At 61.8% G+C, this 16,392-nt stretch overlaps 1 protein-coding gene across 5 annotated transcripts; it reads right to left on the bottom strand.

Annotated features, from left to right (window-relative positions):
* Positions 1-346: 346 nt before the first annotated feature.
* MBD3 (methyl-CpG binding domain protein 3) lies at positions 347-11,859 on the bottom strand. 5 transcript variants are annotated; one of them, XM_055343432.1, is made up of 7 exons: positions 11,611-11,833; positions 6,829-6,988; positions 5,337-5,474; positions 4,350-4,440; positions 3,803-3,980; positions 1,816-2,019; positions 347-1,655 (listed from the first exon to the last, which is right to left on the bottom strand). In XM_055343432.1, exons 1-6 carry the CDS (start codon positions 11,718-11,720, stop codon positions 1,821-1,823), a joined length of 876 nt encoding a protein of 291 aa, XP_055199407.1. In that variant the 5' UTR covers positions 11,721-11,833; the 3' UTR covers positions 347-1,655; positions 1,816-1,820. The 5 variants fall into 5 exon arrangements, with proteins under 5 accessions (XP_055199407.1, XP_055199409.1, XP_055199405.1 ...); XM_055343434.1 differs by having other exon boundaries at positions 347-2,019; positions 11,707-11,859; XM_055343430.1 differs by having other exon boundaries at positions 347-2,019.
* Positions 11,860-16,392: the final 4,533 nt, after the last annotated feature.

Below are 16,392 nucleotides of genomic sequence, written 5' to 3'. Positions count from 1 at the left end.
GCAGGCGGTGGCCGGGCAGGGGGCAGCAGGGGTGAGATCCCGCCAGCGCTGGCTCCCCCACCCCAGCCCCCCGCAGAGCCCCCACTGCAGACTCCAGATGGACCCTCGTTAGTCTTCGGAGTCGTCGTGAGCGCGTCCGGTGCGGAGCCCACTGGGTCCAGTCGGGGCAGCAGGTGGCCCCGGGGGCGCTGAGGGCACTTCTGGAAACCTTGGCCAGACTGGCTCTTTCCACTGAGGAGCTGGGACCCGGAGCCCGCCCTCCCGGTCCCCCGGAGCCACACAGGGCCGGGCAGGGGCCGACACAGAGCCTCGGGTCCTCGGGAGGAAGCAAGGCTGCAGACCGCACTCACCGAGATGGCTTTATTCAACGGTCGCCCACAGGACGGGGTGCCTCCCGGGCCCCGCGGTCCCTCCCGCTGAGCAGGGCTCCGGGCCTCAGGCCCACGCAGGGGCCAGCCCCAGGCACAGCTCCCTCAGCGGGTGCAGCCTCCGTGAGGGGCAGGACGACATCGGCCTTGGGGGTGGCTCCCGAGGAGCTGTGCTTTGACTGGACCAGCGGGATGCTGCCGGCCGGCCGGGGCTGGCGTCCTGGGGTGCAGGGGCTCCGCCATCTGCCCACCCTCCGGGCCGGCCAGGGTGACGGCCACACGAGGCAGCAACCCGGGTCCTGCCTGACGGTCTCAGGCTGTGGGTCGGGGCCGCGCAGGGACAGGGTGGCTGCCCCGCCCAAGGCACTCGGGGCTGGAGGGTGCGGGACGAACGAACTCCACGCTGACTCCGTGCCCAGGGCTCCCAGGGGCCGTGGCTCCGGGCACCGGGAATCGCCGGGCCGCACAACACACCCCAGGCCGGGGGCTCCGAGGAGCCGCGGCCCCAGCGCCAGCTCTGGCCCCAAGCGAGGGGTGTCACTGTCCCGGCGACACGGGGGGGAGGGGGACGCGGATGCCGGCCGCCGGCGCAGCTGCCTTGGAGCCCCGCTGGGCGAGTCACGAGTTCTCCGTCCCGGGGGCTGGCTGCCCCTCAGGCAGGGCTGGGCGCGTGGGGACGGCGAGGTTTCCCGGCACGGAGGCCAGGGCTGGCGTCCACGTGCAGCACACACAAAGGCTAAGCAGTCATGCGGACGTCCAGCCTCACTGGCGTCACAGCTTTATTGAAGGACGCCTGGTGTGTGCCGCTCGGAGCCACGACGGCTTCGCCCGCTGGGGGCACGCAGGGGAGCCAGCCTGCACCTGGAGGGCTCCTGTGTCGACCCTGGAATATCGTCCCGCAGCTTGACTGTCCCAGAAAAAGTTCCTCCAGCCCCTGGGGGACCTCGCAGGCCGCCTGGGGGCAGCTGTCCTGTGTGAGGCGGCCGTGGGGACGAGGCCGGTCCCGAGTCCAGTGTGGAGTGATGGCTCCGAGGATGGCCTCCTGCAGGCGGGGCCCGGGGGCGACTGGCACTTCCGGACCCAGGCCGTTCAGAGAAGAGCAAACGTGGGGGCCCATCAGGCAGGGGCTGTCCTCCAGCCATGCCCCTGTGGGCCTGGGGGAGGGGACACGCCTGGGAAGGCCTAGGAGGGGCCGCCATCCTCCTGGGCTGGGCCACAGAGCCTGGTCCAAGTGTGGCAAAGCTGGACTTGGCAGTGGCTCCCCGCAGGCAGGGCTCCACGGGGCCTCTGGGAAGACAGGGAGAGGGCGCCATCAGTGCCCCGACGGGGAGACCGGCACAGCCGCCACCCTGCATGGCGCAGGCCCCAGGACCCTGGGCATGTCCCTCATCCCCACGGTCACCGTCCAAGCGCCAGCTGCATCCTGAAACCACCAGCCAGCCAGCACCTGCTCTAAACATGCTCCATCTCCTGGTCCTGGTCGGGCTCGTCCTCGTCCTCGTCCTCGTCGTCCTCATCATCCTCGTCCGCGCCGGTCTTGTCCAGCGGCGCCTCACCGTCCCGGGCCAGCTCCTCCACGTGGGCCAGCATGTCGGCCATCAGGGCCTCCTCCAGCCGCTTGCGCACCTGCTGTACCAGCTCCTCCTGCTTCCTGGGGACACATGGGCTGCGCTGGCCAGAGCTCGTCCCCGCGGTCCCCGCCTCCAGGACAGCAGGTGCCAGGACAGGAGGGAGGGTCCTCTGCCCTAGCTGGTGGCCCTCTGGCTCAGGGTCTGGGTCCTAACGCTCCACCTCTGCCAGCAGGTCCCAGACCCACATCCCTGGCTCCCTCTGCTGCTGCTCCTCCCAGTGCTCCCTGCGGGCACCGATTCAGTTAGCCCCCACCCGGGCACACCCGTCGGCTCTCCTCCTGGGCCCAGCGCACAGATGCACGTGAATCCGTCAGCTGAGCAGAGTTTGCAAAGAGAAAGTAGACAACGGGACGCCTGAGGGGCTCAGCGGTGGAGCATCTGCCTTGGGCTCAGGGGTGACCCTGGGTCCCAGGATCGAGTCCGGCATTGGGCTCCCTGCATGGAGCTGGCTGCTCCCTCTGCCTGGGTCTCTGCCTCTCTGTGTGTGTCTCTCATGAGGAAGTAAAATCTTAGAAAAAAGAATGGGACAGTCGCCTGCTGGGTGACAGGACCCTGCAGATGGAGCAGCTTTCTCAGGGGTTGCCCTCTGCTCTGGCCGCCTAGAAAGCGGTCAGCCTAGGCTGTGAGACCCTCAGCTTTCCTCCCTGCGGCCGAGACCCTGCCTGAAGGTGAACCAGCACCTGTGTCTGTCCCGGGTTCTGGCAAACGCTGGCTGCAGACTCTGCGACCCCCCGGCCCCAGACTCCACACCCCCTGCTGTGCTGCCACACTGCCAGCCGCCTGTCTCCTCTCCAGACAGGACCAGATCCCCTACCTAACCCATGACACGAGCTTCTCCTTTCCGTGGCTTTTCCTATTTTTAGAAGTTCTGCTTGGTTTTAAAAATCCGTCTAGTCTTTCCAGATGGTTGTGTTCTTTCCTTATACTTTCCATCTCCTGGAGACGAGCTCCTCTGTGAGGCTGTGGGCTATTCCGGGTCTTCACCAGAAGAGCGTGGGGCTCCCGTGTTGTACCGGCCTGGCTTCCCCACCCCGGTGCCCAGACGGGAAGCCCACCCGCCTCCGCCCCGGGGAAGCCCCTCCCGGCCGTGGCTGCTGTGGTTCCAGCCCCGAGTCTGTGTAGGGGCCACAGAGCCCCTAGCTGTCCTGACCTCAGCTGTGTGCTTATGCTTTAGCCCCAGAGGACGTGTGTTCCACTTTCCGGTGCTTCTAAATGCTCCTTGCCCTGCTGCCAGCTTGAACTAGCTCCTCACCAGGACGCCCTTCCAGATGGTTCTGGCAGATGGACGCCTCCTGCCCCGAGCCCACCTGCACCTAGACACTGGTTCGTCAGGGAAGCCCTCTGAGGCCCCCAGCCGCGGGGTCCAGCCTAAACCTGTGCTGGCATTCAGGGCCTGGGGCGTGTCTGGTGCCACCCCTCATTCACCCCGTGCTCCCTGCTCCACACGCCACTCTGCAGCCCCCTGGCAGGCACCTGGAAGGCCTCATGTGCCCAAGGACAGGCAGGCCACACTGCAAGCCTCTCCACACCGGTGAGGAGCCACTTTCTCTTCCTAAGAACATTCCTGAAGAGCAAGGGTGATTCCTGTTCCCTCTGCAGGCAGCCCCTGGCCTGCCCTCAACTCCAGACACACTGGCAGGCTCCTGTCGATGCTTTTCAAAACTGCCCTCGCTGGGGCTACGTCCGCCGCTAACCCCGGAGAGCGTTAGTAGAGGAATGTGACTGCGGGGAGACCGGGGGCGGGGGGGGGGAAGCATGCTGGCCACAGGCAAGGCTGGCGTGGGGGCATGTGCGGGCCAATACCTGATGTCCTCGTCGGTCACCATGAAGGCCTTGCAGAGGGGCTGGGCCGTGTTGAGCCACACCCCCGGGTTCTTCTCCACGGCGGCTGACAGCTGCCCCGTGATGGGCATGGTGCTGGTGTGCAGGGCGCTGGCGATGGCCGACAGCAGGGTCTCATCTGTGCAGCCAGGTCCCACGCCTACCAGGGCGGGCAGGGTGGTCACCACCTGGCACCTGAGGCCCTTCTCCCTTAGCCTGGGATCTCGTTCCCAAACCCCCCACTACAGGCGCTCAGGCCCGCTCGTGAGAAACGCAGAAGCTGCGCCTCTCAGGGACGGCGTGGTTGCATACGGCGCGGGAGCAAAACCACACACGCCAGGTCTCCTCAGGACACCCCGAGCCACACCTGTGGCCCCCCTGTGCTCCCAGACACCTGTCCTTCCCCGCTGCCCAGCCCAGCCCCAGCAGGCCGTGGCACTTGGCCCGTGGCGTGGTATTTAGGGTTGCTCCCCGTGCTGCAGAAGCCACCGGCTCCCCTGCACCTGGCCCCCTCCTACCCCAGAGTTACCTTGCAGGCCTTTGGGGAGGTCCATGGTCTTCACGAGCTCCTCAGCGATGTCGAAGGCATTCAGGCCACTCAGCTTCTTCTCCCAGAAAAGCTGCCACCAGACACACAGATGGGGCTGACGGACGTGCCTCCACAACAGGCAGCCCTGGCCAGGCACGCCGGTAGCTGGGTCCATGCACGCGTGGACAGCAGCGTCAGCACGACCTCTGCCCCCGACGTGCCTGAGCTACTTGCTTGGGAATGAGGGTTCTGCGGGACCAAGCGGGATTTCCGCCCAGGCCTGTCCTCCCAGCTCAGAGGCACGCGAGCCAGGATGTGAGCCCTGCCGTCGGTGCTGACAGTCTATGGTTCCCAAAACATGATACAATCCCACGCAGGCAAAGCGCCCTTTGCTCTGAAACTTCAGGAGTCCACCGTCCTCCCACAGCTGAGCTCGAGGCCCCCAGAGGTCCCAGCAGGCAAAGGGACCTGGTCAGCACCATCGACAGGCACCACCTGTGCAGGCAGGGGGCCCAGCGCCTCTGGAGGTGCAAGGAGCTCCGCCCGTGGGCGGCACCACAGGACTCGGGGACAGGGTGCGAAGAGGCATGGTCCGAAGCACGGGGACAGATGCTCAGGTCTGAGTGGTTACTAGAGGACTATGACCCAAAAGCCACCGAGGGGAGTGGAAATGACAAGGGGCCTCCTCGTGAGCGGCTCCCACAGCCTCCTGCCCCCGCCAGCACCTGCACGCCAGCTATCTGCTGGGCGTTTGTAACTATGCACAAAGGTACAGATAATCCTTGGATTTTAAGCGGCAGCTTACAAAGCACCATGTGCGTGACCTTACAGAACCACGCCCCACAAAACCACAAGCTCTCCCCCCAAACAGTGGCGAGAGGAAGCGTGTGGTGAGCGGGGCCAGGGTGGGGGCTTCCACTGCCGCAGACCCAAGCCCCCACCGCCCCCCTGCCCGCCAAGACCTTGTGGGGGGGCACGTGGGCTCACCTGCCGAGGCTGCTCCACAGCCTTCTGGGGGTCACTCTTCACCTTGTTGCTGGGGTGGTTGGTGATCTTGGTCACCGGCTGCTTGAAGATGGAAGCCGTCTGTCTGACGGGGAGGGCCGTGTTCAGGTCGGGCTTGCCCTGCAGAGACACACAAGCTGGCACTGCAGCCCCAGAGGCCTCCGCGGGCTCTCCCACGCAGCGGACGAGACCCCTCCCCTCTGGGCTTTGGGGAACAGATCGCTGTGTGTTGGTCACAGCGTACCCAGAGGCACCCCGGTTCTGGGGCCACAGTGGGGCCCTGGACCACACCTGCCCTGTGCCTGCCTCCTGCTCCTTGCTCTCCATGGAGCACAGTCCAGACAGTGCCCTGGCTGGTGCTGTCCTGCAGCCAGGACCAAAGTCACCCTGGACGCACATCCATCAGACTGGTAGACAGTGTCACCAGGCACCCCCATGTGGCCCATCAGCTGTGGGAGACGTGCTGCTTTCTCTCTCTGTCATTTTTAAAGAGTTTATTTATTAACGAGAGACACACAGAGAGAGAGACAGAGACCCAGGCAGAGGGAGAAGCAGGCTCCCTGCGGGGACCCCGATGCGGGACTCGATCCCGGGACCCCGGGGTCACTCCCCGAGCCACAGGGAGCCGTTCCACCGCTGAGCCCCCGGGCGTTCCATAAGTGCTGCTTTCCAGACCCTGCAGGGACGCCAGCTGTGCCAGGCTCGGGGAGAGTGCGACAGGCACACACACCGGGCACAGCTGGGGACCAACTGCAGGGCCAGCTGCAGGCCCATGGCCTCTCTCAGGGACAAAGTGAAGAGGATTCTTTCCCCTCTTTCAACTCTTCTGTAACTTCCAAATGTCCTTCAAGAGACAGTTATAACTCTAACACCAGGACAAGTAACGTCAATTGTGGAAGCCTCGCTCTACACCCCAAACTAGAGTTGCGGGTTTTTTCATCTTACAGTTTTTCTTAAAGATTTACTTATTGGGCAGCCCGGGTGGCTCAGCGGTTTAGCGCCACCTTCGGCCCAGGGTGTGATCCTGGAGATCCAGGATCGAGTCCCATGTCCGGCTCCCTGCGTGGAGCCTGCTTCCCCTTTGCCTGTGTCTCTGCCTCTCTCTCTCTGTGTGTCTCTCATGAATAAATAAGTAAAATCTTAAAAAAAAAAAAGAAAAAAAGATTTACTTATTTTAGAGAGAGCGCACAGCAGGGGGAGGGGCAGAGCAGCAGACCCCTCAGATTGCAGAGCCCGCCGTGGCGCTCAACCCCAGGACCAGGACCACGAGCTCACGACAAGACCCGACTGCGGATGTTCACTGCCATCCAGCTGCCCTGTCAATGCCTGCGTTTTTGTTCTTAAAGTAACCTCTATGCCCAACATGTGACTTGAACTCAGGGCCCCAAGATCGGGAACCACACGCTCCACCGACTGCACCAGTCGGGCGGCCCCGAAGCGGGTCTGAGCAGTGAGCCCAAGGCCCGGAGCTCACCTTGACCTGGTTCGAGGAGTCATAGCGGACCCTCTGGCGGCTCCTGTTCATCTTGCTCATGAGCATCTTGCCCGTCCGGAAGTCGAAGGTGCTCAGGTCCATGGAGCCCCCCAGGTACCGTGCCAGCTGGGGCTTGCTCCGGAACTTCTTCCCACTGGGGCTGCGGACGGAGAGGGGGTCAGCGGTGGGCAGGCGCGGCGTGCTGGGCCAACCCTTGCCCTCTCCCCAGTGCGGCCTCCCGACGGGGCCCTGGCAGACACCGGGGCTGAGAGCAGGGACGAGCTCTCTGAGTAAATGCCCTGACTACGGAAGGGTGGGGCCCAGCCCCGGGAGCCCTGGGAGCCCAGCTGACATCTCAGAACGTTCCAGAAACAGAATTAGGCTATGTTCTTGAGAAAAAGACCCCAGAATAGGTTTTGAGGGAGAGCCCCTAACAACAGTCTCCTTGTGGGTGCCGTGTTGGGGACTAGGGTGTCCTGGGATGGGGGCTGTAAAATCTCATGTTAAGGTTCAGGGCTAGGACCCCAAATAGCTGCTCAGGTGTGACCTGTTGGGAAATCCGAAACCAGGTGTTCTGAAGACCTGGCTACGAAGCTCTGCCGTCCTGCTCACCTTGTGGACAGCACAGGCCGCCCACCTCTCTAGGAAACCAGTGATGCCAACCCACAGGGCTGCTGTGCCGAGTCAAGGAGGCTGTACTAGGAGGAACCAGCACAGGACCAGCAGGCATTAACCCGGAACACCAACTGCTGCAGCCACTGCGAACGACAGGCAGGTGGCTCCTCAGACTGAACAGCAACCCCACACTCGGGATCTACCTGAGAGAATGAACATGTTTGCGCAAAACATACAGCCGGGTGTTCAGAGCAGCGAGGCTCACAGAAGGTAGGACGTAAAAACAGCCCCAAGTGTCCACTGGCGGGAGAGCGAATATACAGTGTGTCGTCCGCCCCCCCATGGACATGTCCCTTGGCTGTGAACGGGAGTGACGCCCCCCACCCGCCCCGGGGACGTACCCCGAGGCCCCGACGCTCAGGGAGGGAACCGGACACAGCAGGCCCCACGGGGTGTGACTCCATGTGTGTGACATGTCCAGGACGGCCTCGTCCATGGATGGGGAGGGGGCTCAAGGGTGACAGCTAATGGGGCCAGGGCTGCTTTTGGGGACATGGAATGTTTGGAGGTTGGCCCTGGTGACGGCTGTAGGGCTCTGTGATACAATAACCACTGACTCGTGCACTTTAGGAGGGTGAGCCGTGTGCCGTGGGGATCACGTCTCCATCAGGCTGTGAGAAAGCACTTGTGGGGGGGCCCGGGGGGCCTGGCGCTTTCCGGAGATGGCGCAGCTACCAACTCAGGTCACTCCGCTGCTGTTGGCTCCTCAGCCTGAGATGCTAAGTGCTTGATTTTGTTGATCTCCCCTGAAAAACCTCTCAGACGAGCCTCTCACTCAAACAACAGCATGTCTGGTCCCCAAACCCCAGTCGGGACAATGGAGGGCAGCGTGGAACCTGGTCCAGCCACAGCGAAACCCCCTCCTGCAGCGTCAGGACCCAAACGGCGGCCTGCCGCACTCAGCTCTGGATCCCCCCACCCCCTGCGGGCAGGGCCGGGGGGGGGTGGGGGTGGGTGTGTGTGTGTGTGTGTGTGTGTGTGTGTGTGTGAAGCCAAGTCAGCCCGACCCCCGCTCTGAGGCCACCAGGGACTCTGCGGGGCAATTCGCTCCCCCCCGCCCCACCCCTGCGCTGCCTGGTGCACAGAGAGCCTACGAGCTGGGTTGGCGGGCAGGAGCCGGGGTCCAATACGACAGCAAAGAGGAAGGAGGACCCCACGAAACTCGCCAGTGTCTGTTTGCCTCCACTCGCCACCCCGCACACACACTACACAAGGACAGGAACTAGAGCAGGTAAGTGGCTGCTTAGGACCGCACCATGGGGTACGGGGAATTGACAGTTAAGGGTCTGGGGCTGTTTCGGGGTGAGGAAAGTATCCTAAAATTGACCGTGGAGGGGGCCACACCTGTAAATATGCTAGAAACTATTGAACTATACACTTGAAATGGATGATCTGTATTCAGTATGAATCCTAATCTCAATAAAAACTATTTTTCTACAAAAGCAAGACAAAAAGTGAATTAGTAGATCCCAGGGGCTGGGGGGGGGGCATCTGGGGGTGATGGAATGTTCTGGAACTAGAGGTGACGGCCACACGACTTTGTAGGACTGAAATCCACTTGACAGTACACTTGTAAAGGATGGACTGGACAGAATGTGGACTAGATCTCAAGCTTTAAAACCAGTCCTACAGATCCACAGCTCAGTATGGACACAGGAGAACGTCCCTAAGATTTTATTGAAAACCACCACTACCCTGGAATTAATCGGAGCACACGTACAGAAGTCAAAGAGCAAGACGGCCTCTCTGGGAGCAGGGCCTCACTGGGAGGGCACAGACCAGGAGCTCCAGGCATGGGGATGGGGGCTGCGGCTGGCATGTCCGGGGGCTGGTTGTGGGGCTAGGAGCCACCACTCGGCCTCGAGCCTCAGGCCAGGACGTGGGTATAGGACTGAAACACAGCCTGGCTTCTAGTCTGTAGGAAGGGCTGCTGTGCCAGTCGCCAGGACCAGTGAGTGGGCACCGACGAGAATGAGGCCCGGAGCCCACGATGCCCCAGGGGGCCCTGACGCTGAGTCCGTCCTGCTTCTCCTGAGGGTTTCCACTTCTGACATGAGATGTCCTGGGGGAGTCCTCTCTACTTTGTACCTGTCCAACAGCGAGCCCCGAGGTCGGGGTACTAACTTCCCACAAACCCTCAACCTCCTGCCTGGACACAGAATATCACGGTGAGATTATTTTCACAAAGAACACATGGCCGCAGCCTGAGGATTCAGCCCCAGGTAACGTTTGTGAGGTCACCTTGCGAAGAACACACTCCCTCCCCCGCTTGCTGGAGAAGGAAACCAAGGCCCAAGTATTCCAAGGGACAAGGCTTTGACTGCAAACCAGGTCTGTTTGACCCAAAGCCCTCAAGCTCTACTTTCCTCTGCCTTAAGAGAATTAGGCAAATCCATCCATGCTCTTGCCCCGTTGCTGGTTCAGCCGGCGCTCCAGGAGGTGGAGACACCAGAGATCCACATTCTAGACAACACCATGGGTTCCACGTCACATTCCCCCAAACCTCCCACCCACTGGGAGGGCAGGTGACACCCTCCTGCCCGGCGGGTCACCCAGGTCAGACCTGGGAGTGGTGCCGCTCATGTACACAGAGCCCACGCGCACCACCTGCCCTCCCCACTCCCCTCAGGCCCCACCTCTCAGTGGAGTCACAGGAAAGCTGGAGTTCCATCTGTCCAGCCTCTTCGGAGCTTTTCCCCATACTCAGGTCTAGGGACTCAGAGGAAGGCCCCATGTGGCGGAGGCCCTGAGAGGCCCGCGTAGAGATGGGGACAGGAGGTGGATCAACGTTATTCTCCAGGTGCTCTGGCCATGCTGCCCTTGGCTCGGCCTCCTGCGGCCTCTGCACGGGATGCCCCTGCCCGGACAGCTCCCTTCAGCTCCACTGCCAGGGCCCAGCTCAGTGGCACCCTTTCAGAAAGGCCCTCCTTGACCTGCCCCAGCCTCAGCCCAGCACCCCATTACTGGCCCTCGCAGACCCCTGAGCTTCTCTGTGAATGTCACCACCTGTAACTACAGGAGTCGCGGGGTCCCACTCCCAGCTCCACGGCCAGGACACGCAGCAGGTGCTGCAGAGGCAACTGTTCAGTTAACAAAGGACCAGAGCCAGAGAGACCCGCTTCAGCCTTCCGCCTAGACACGTGTGGAAAACGAGGGCCTCGGACCTCCTCACTGACCCGGCGGACAGAGCCGCGCGGATCCACGCGGATCCAGGCTTCATCGCAACAGACACGGGCAGTGCCCGCGTCGGAGACAGGCTGCCCGCAAGCCCGCTCCCTCCGGGCCCCAACAGGGCCGCTGCTCTTCGGGGAAGCCAGCCCCGCGCTGGTCCTGACAGCTGCCCTCCCTCCCCTGCTCACCGCCCTCCTGCAGCCAAGGCCCATGAGCGACCCCACTGCGGGGTGCACGCGCAGCACCCCCAGCACCCCCGCCCCGATCGGCCCCAGCCGGCAGCTTCTGGGCCCGGGCCCCCAGTACCGGCCCGCGCCCAGCACGTGGCCGGGGCCCCCTTTACGTGGTCCAGCGACCTGAACGCGCCCCAGGATCGTGCAGCAAGGGGGAGGGAGCCACCAGAGCTGGCTCAGGAACAAAAGCATCTTCCAGCATTCAGGAAGAGGAGGGGAGGGAGGAGGAAAGCAGCAGGTGGCCGCCGGCCTGCCGCCCACTACTTCTGTCTCCCCAGGCCGCGGCGGCCCTCGGTCCAGCCCGGGGGCCGGGAGCCCGCCGCCCCGCCCTCCGCGCCCCCGCCCCCGCCCCGGGCTGCGCGCGCCCGGCCGATCCGAGGGACAGCCCAGCCCCCACCCCCGCCTCCCAGCGGCGTCTGGCCCGCGCCCGGCGCCCCTCGCCCCGCCAGCCCGGCCGCCGCGGCCGCCGCGGCCGCCGAACAAAGGCCGCCGCCCGCCCCGCGCCGCTCGGCGCTCCACGCGGCCGCGGGGGGAGGGGCACGCACGCGCACTGGCCCGGGGCCGCCGCGCGCCGGCACGCACGCACGCACGCACGACGCACGCGCGGGGCCCAGGCCGCAGCCCGGGTCGAGGCGCCCAGGCCGCCGCAGAGGCCGCTGGGAGGCGCCCGTTGGGGCCCTGCCCGGCCGGCACGTTCATTCACCTATAGTAAAAGACATCCCTGTGGCCGGCCGACAGCCCCGACCTTCTGGGCACTTCTTCCCTCTCCCAGCCCTGCGGGAGCGCCGGGCACTCCCACCTCTTCCGCTCCATCGCGCCCGGCTCCTCGGCCCGCCGCCGCCGCCGCCGCCGCCCGGACCCCCGCTCGACGCCGCCGCCTCAGCTGCCTCCGTCGCCGCCGCCGCCGCCACTTGCCGCGGCTGTTCCGGCCCGCGGGCCCCCGCCCTCCGCCCCCAGCCGGGCACGCGCCGGCTTTGCCGCCCTCTCGGCCCCCTCCCCGCGCTCGCCAGCCCCCGCTCGGGGGGCCGCGCTCCGCCCACCCGCCCGCGCGCGGGGCCCCGTGCTGCGCAGGCGCCGCGCGGGACCCGCCCCGTGGGCGCCAGCCCCGCCCCGCGGCGGCGGCTCCAATCAGCGCGGGGCTCGGGGGCGGGGCTGGGGAGGAGCGCCGCCCCCTGCCCGCCCGCCCCGCGCCTGCGCCTGCGCCCTGTGGCCCGCGAGCCGCCGGCCGCCGCACGGTCCCGAGGTGGCCGCCCGGTACCGGGCCGTCGTCCGTCCCGCCGCGCGGCCTCCCAGCCTGCGGGCGTTGTTGCTGACCGCCGCCCTGCACGCCCCGGGTCCCTTCCTCCCCCCGCGCCCCGCGAGAGCCCGGCGGCTTCCCCTCAGCCCCTCCCCTCGCCGGCCCAGGGCAGGTGCTCGGGACTTGGGGTGATGGAGCCGAGGTCAGTGCCCGGAGACCGCTGGGCCTCCTGTCCTGGCGCCGGGGGACGCAGAGCGGCGGCCGTACCCCCGCGTCTCCCCTGCAGGTGTCTCCCCAGCTCAGGTCCCAGCGGGGCCCGGCCCCCCAGGACCACGCGTGGGGCGCCGGTGAAGCTCGACGGCCTGCTGCAGGTCTTCAGGCGCACGGCGACTTCTCACGGTTCCCCACGTGTCCCCGTGCTGCCGTCTGACAGATACAGGGCAGAGCGGCCAGGTGGGCGCCCGAGCTGTCACCGTGCGAAGCTGGCTGGGGGCACTGCATTCCCTTGTGCAGAGTTGAGGCCAGAACCCAGAACGTCGGGACGCTGACCTTCGTGGAGGGCAATGCTGGGTGCTGCTGGGCTTGCATTTTACCAGCTTGAATGGTTTTATTTAACTTAAAAGTTGTAAAGTCAGGACACCTGGGGGGCTCAGCTGTTGAGGGTCTGCCTTTGGCTCAGGGCGCAATCCTGGAGTCCTGGGATGGGGTCCCATACTGGGCTCCCGGCATGGAGCCTGCTTCTCCCTCTGTGTCTCTCATGAATAAAATCTTGTTTTCAAAGATTTTATTTGTTTGACACAGAGCACAGAAGCAGGAGGAGCGGCAGGCAGAGGGAGAGGGAGAAGCAGCTCCTGCGGAGCAGGGAGCTCGGTTGTGGGACTCGACCCCAAGACCATGAGATCATGACCTGAGTCAAAGGCAGATGCTCAACCCACTGAGCCACCCAGGCATCCTGGCATTTAATTTTTAGAACAGCCACACTTTTTTTTTTTTTAAGATTTTATTTATTCATGAGAGAGAGAGAGGCAGAGACACAGGCAGAGGGAAAAGCAGGCCCCACGCAGGGAGCCAGACGTGGGACTCGATCCGGGGTCTCCAGGATCACATCCTGGGCCAAAGGCAGGCACTAAACCACTGAGCCACCCAGGGGTCCCCAGCCAAACTGCCCCATTTCACATTCCTGCCAGTGGTGCATGAGGAGGAGGCTGGGCATCCTGGCACCATAGATCCATCCACTATTCAGTCATCTTTTCCTGAGCACCTGCCCTGGGCCAGCAAGGGGAGGGGTGAGAAGGGAAGCCACCTGGTCTTTTGAGCTGGGGGGTGGAAGGGGTTGGGGGGAGGGCTCATTTCACCACACTGTCGATGTTTACTTTCTGGTTTTTGTTAGTACCATGTTGATGGATATATGGTGTAGGTCATAAGATTTGACCCTAAGAACCACCATCGGAAACGCACCCTAGGAGCCTCCTCTCTGTTCTCAGGCATCCAGCTTGCTGGACCTCACTTGCTTCTGTGGGACTTTGACCCCCTGGGCCCTAGGATGTCTCCAGAACGTATTCAGCTGGCCTGTGGGCACTGCATGATCGCAAGGGGCCAATCCAGGTGGACATGATCAGGGTGCCAGCAGGGATGGGAGGCCAGGAGCCCTGGGAGGGGGCGGCAGTTGCGTGCCTCTCCTGGTTTGCTGGCACTCGGAAGCTCCCTTTCCTGGGCTGGCTGGCTCAGGCCGCAAGCAGACACCCTCTACTGCCCATGTACACGAGCTAAGAAATAGAAACGAAATCTGGTGACATAAGGAGCCACTTTGACAGGGCCTCTCCCCTCAGTATTGTGGACCTTGGGGCTGGGTGATTGCGGGCGTCCTGGGTGCTGTGGGGGACTGAGCAGCATCCCTCGCCTCACCCACTCAATGCCAGGACTCCCCCAGTCTGGACAACCACAGATCTCCCCAGTCAGCAGTTCCTGAGTTCACGGGAGGCAAGCACGCCACTCAGCTGCGGCACAGAACGTAAACGGTCCCAGAGACCTCAGCATCAAGATGAATGGCATTTACTGCAGTGTTGTAACAACTTAAATGCAAAAGATCCATGATAGACAAAATGTCAAATTTGTACTTTTTAAAAAAGATTTTATTTAGAGACAGTACGTAGTAGGGTGGGGAGACGGAGAATCTTAGGCAGATACCAAGCCCAACAGGGGGCTCGATCCAACGAACCAGAGACCATGACCTGAGCTGAAATCAAGAGTCAGCTGCTTTGACAACAGAGCCACCCAGATACCTCCAAGTTTGTTTTCAATTTTTACTTAAATTTTACTTTTTTCTGTAAATCTTGCTATACCCAACGTGGGGCCCAAACTCCTAACCCCGAGATCAAGAGTCACATGTTCTCCTGAGCCAGCCACGAACCCCAATTTATTTAAGATTTTTATTTACTTGGCAGAAAGGGAGAGTAAGAACACAAGCAAGGGGAGAAGCAGACTCCCTGATGAGCAGGGAGCCCAACATGGGGCCCCATTTCAGGACCCTGATATCATGACCTGAGCCCAAGGCAGACGCTTAACTGAATGAGCCACCCAGGCACCCGACAGTTTACTTAAGTAATCTCCATGCCCAATGTGGGGCTCAAACTCATGACCCCCGAGATCAAGAGTTGCATATTCTACCGACTGAGCCACCCAGGCGCCTCCAAGATGTGAATTTTTTTTTTTTAGAGGTGTTAACATATTTTTTTTTCTTCAAGATTTTATTTATTCACAACAGAGACAGAGACTCAGGCAGAGGGAGAAGCAGGCTCCATGCAGGGAACCTGATGTGGGACTCAATCCCAGGTCTTCAGGATCATGCCCCGGGCTGAAGGCGGCGCTAAACTGCTGAGCCATCTGGGCTGCCTCTCTCTCTCTCTCTCTCTATATATATATATATATATATTTTAAGATTTTATTTATTTATTCATGAGAGACACACACAGGCAGAAGGGAGAAGCAGGCTCCTTGCAGGGACCCCGGGATCATGCCAAAGGCAGATGCTTATCCATTGAGCCACCCAGGCATCCCAAAAAATATGAGTTTTAAATAAAGGGCTTCATGGCATCGTGCTGAGCCATTTCAAACCGGAGACAACATGAGAGCTGTGATCTTTTATAGATGTTTTTAATGGTTAACTTTCCACCCAGACTTAAGTGGTTGGAAAGGTATTAAAATACTGGGGGGAAAAAAATACTGAAAATTTGTATTAAAGCTCACAGTAGGGGCAGCCCCATGACGCAGTGGTTTAGCGCCACCTGCAGCCCGGGGTGTGATCCTGGAGACCCGGATAGAGTCCCATGTCGGGCTCCCTGCAGGGAGCCTGCCTCTCCCTCTCTCTCTCAATAAATAAATCTCTAAGAGAAAAAAAAAAAAAGCTCACAGTACTTTCAATTTAATGTATAACAATCTGAATTAGAATTTTATTTTTCTGGCTCTCATGGAAGCAAGCTCACCTGTATTTTCTTAAAAGGTGTTCAGCATCATTAAATCACAGTTGTGGGAAGGGGGCCGCAGGTTTCCTTCCACTTCGGGCCACACGGCTCTGCGCTGCCTCGGGGGCGGTGGGACCGCCCAGCCCTGCAGGGGCTGGAAACTTAAAAACAAAACAAACTTAGGAGTAACTCCTTTGTCTCGTGGCCCCTCCCTTGTTAGGTTTTGAGCAGCACATCTATTTATAAATTGCTGAAAAGACCTCACTGCAGAGAACAGCGAGTGACAGGATTTATTGAGAGCAGTTTGAGTGTTGGCACGTAGCAGCCATTTCAAAGCGGAGCACCGGGCCCCAAATGGCTTGAGCCCCAGGAAAGATGCCTTTGGTAAAAAAAAAATGATGTGCAGAAGGGGTGTCATCAGTGCCACTGCTTGTGTTAAAATCACCCCTGTTGGGCAGCCCAGGTGGCCCAGTGCTTTGGCGCTGCCTTTGACCCAGGGTGTGATCCTGGAGACCCGGGATCGAGTCCTGCATCAGGCTCCCTGCATGGAGCCTGCTTCTCTCCCTCCCTCTGCCTGTGTCTCTGCCTCTCTCTGTGTTTGTCATGAATAAATAAAATCTTAAAAAAGAAAAAAAAAAGATAAAGAAAAATCACCCGTTCCTAACACCTGACCCCCTCCACCTGCATCCAGTGAAGCCCCAACCCCGGGCGGCTGCTGGAGGTGACCCGGGATGTTAGGTGAGGTCAGGAGGGTGGGGCCGTGTCCCCAGAGGATTAGTGGCCCAGG

Source organism: Nyctereutes procyonoides, unplaced genomic scaffold, assembly GCF_905146905.1.
Source record: "Nyctereutes procyonoides isolate TBG_1078 unplaced genomic scaffold, NYPRO_anot_genome, whole genome shotgun sequence".
In the NCBI taxonomy this organism is placed as follows: Eukaryota; Metazoa; Chordata; class Mammalia; order Carnivora; family Canidae; genus Nyctereutes; species Nyctereutes procyonoides.
Note: the sequence above shows the minus strand (reverse complement) of the source record. Positions and strands in the feature narration are given on the sequence as shown.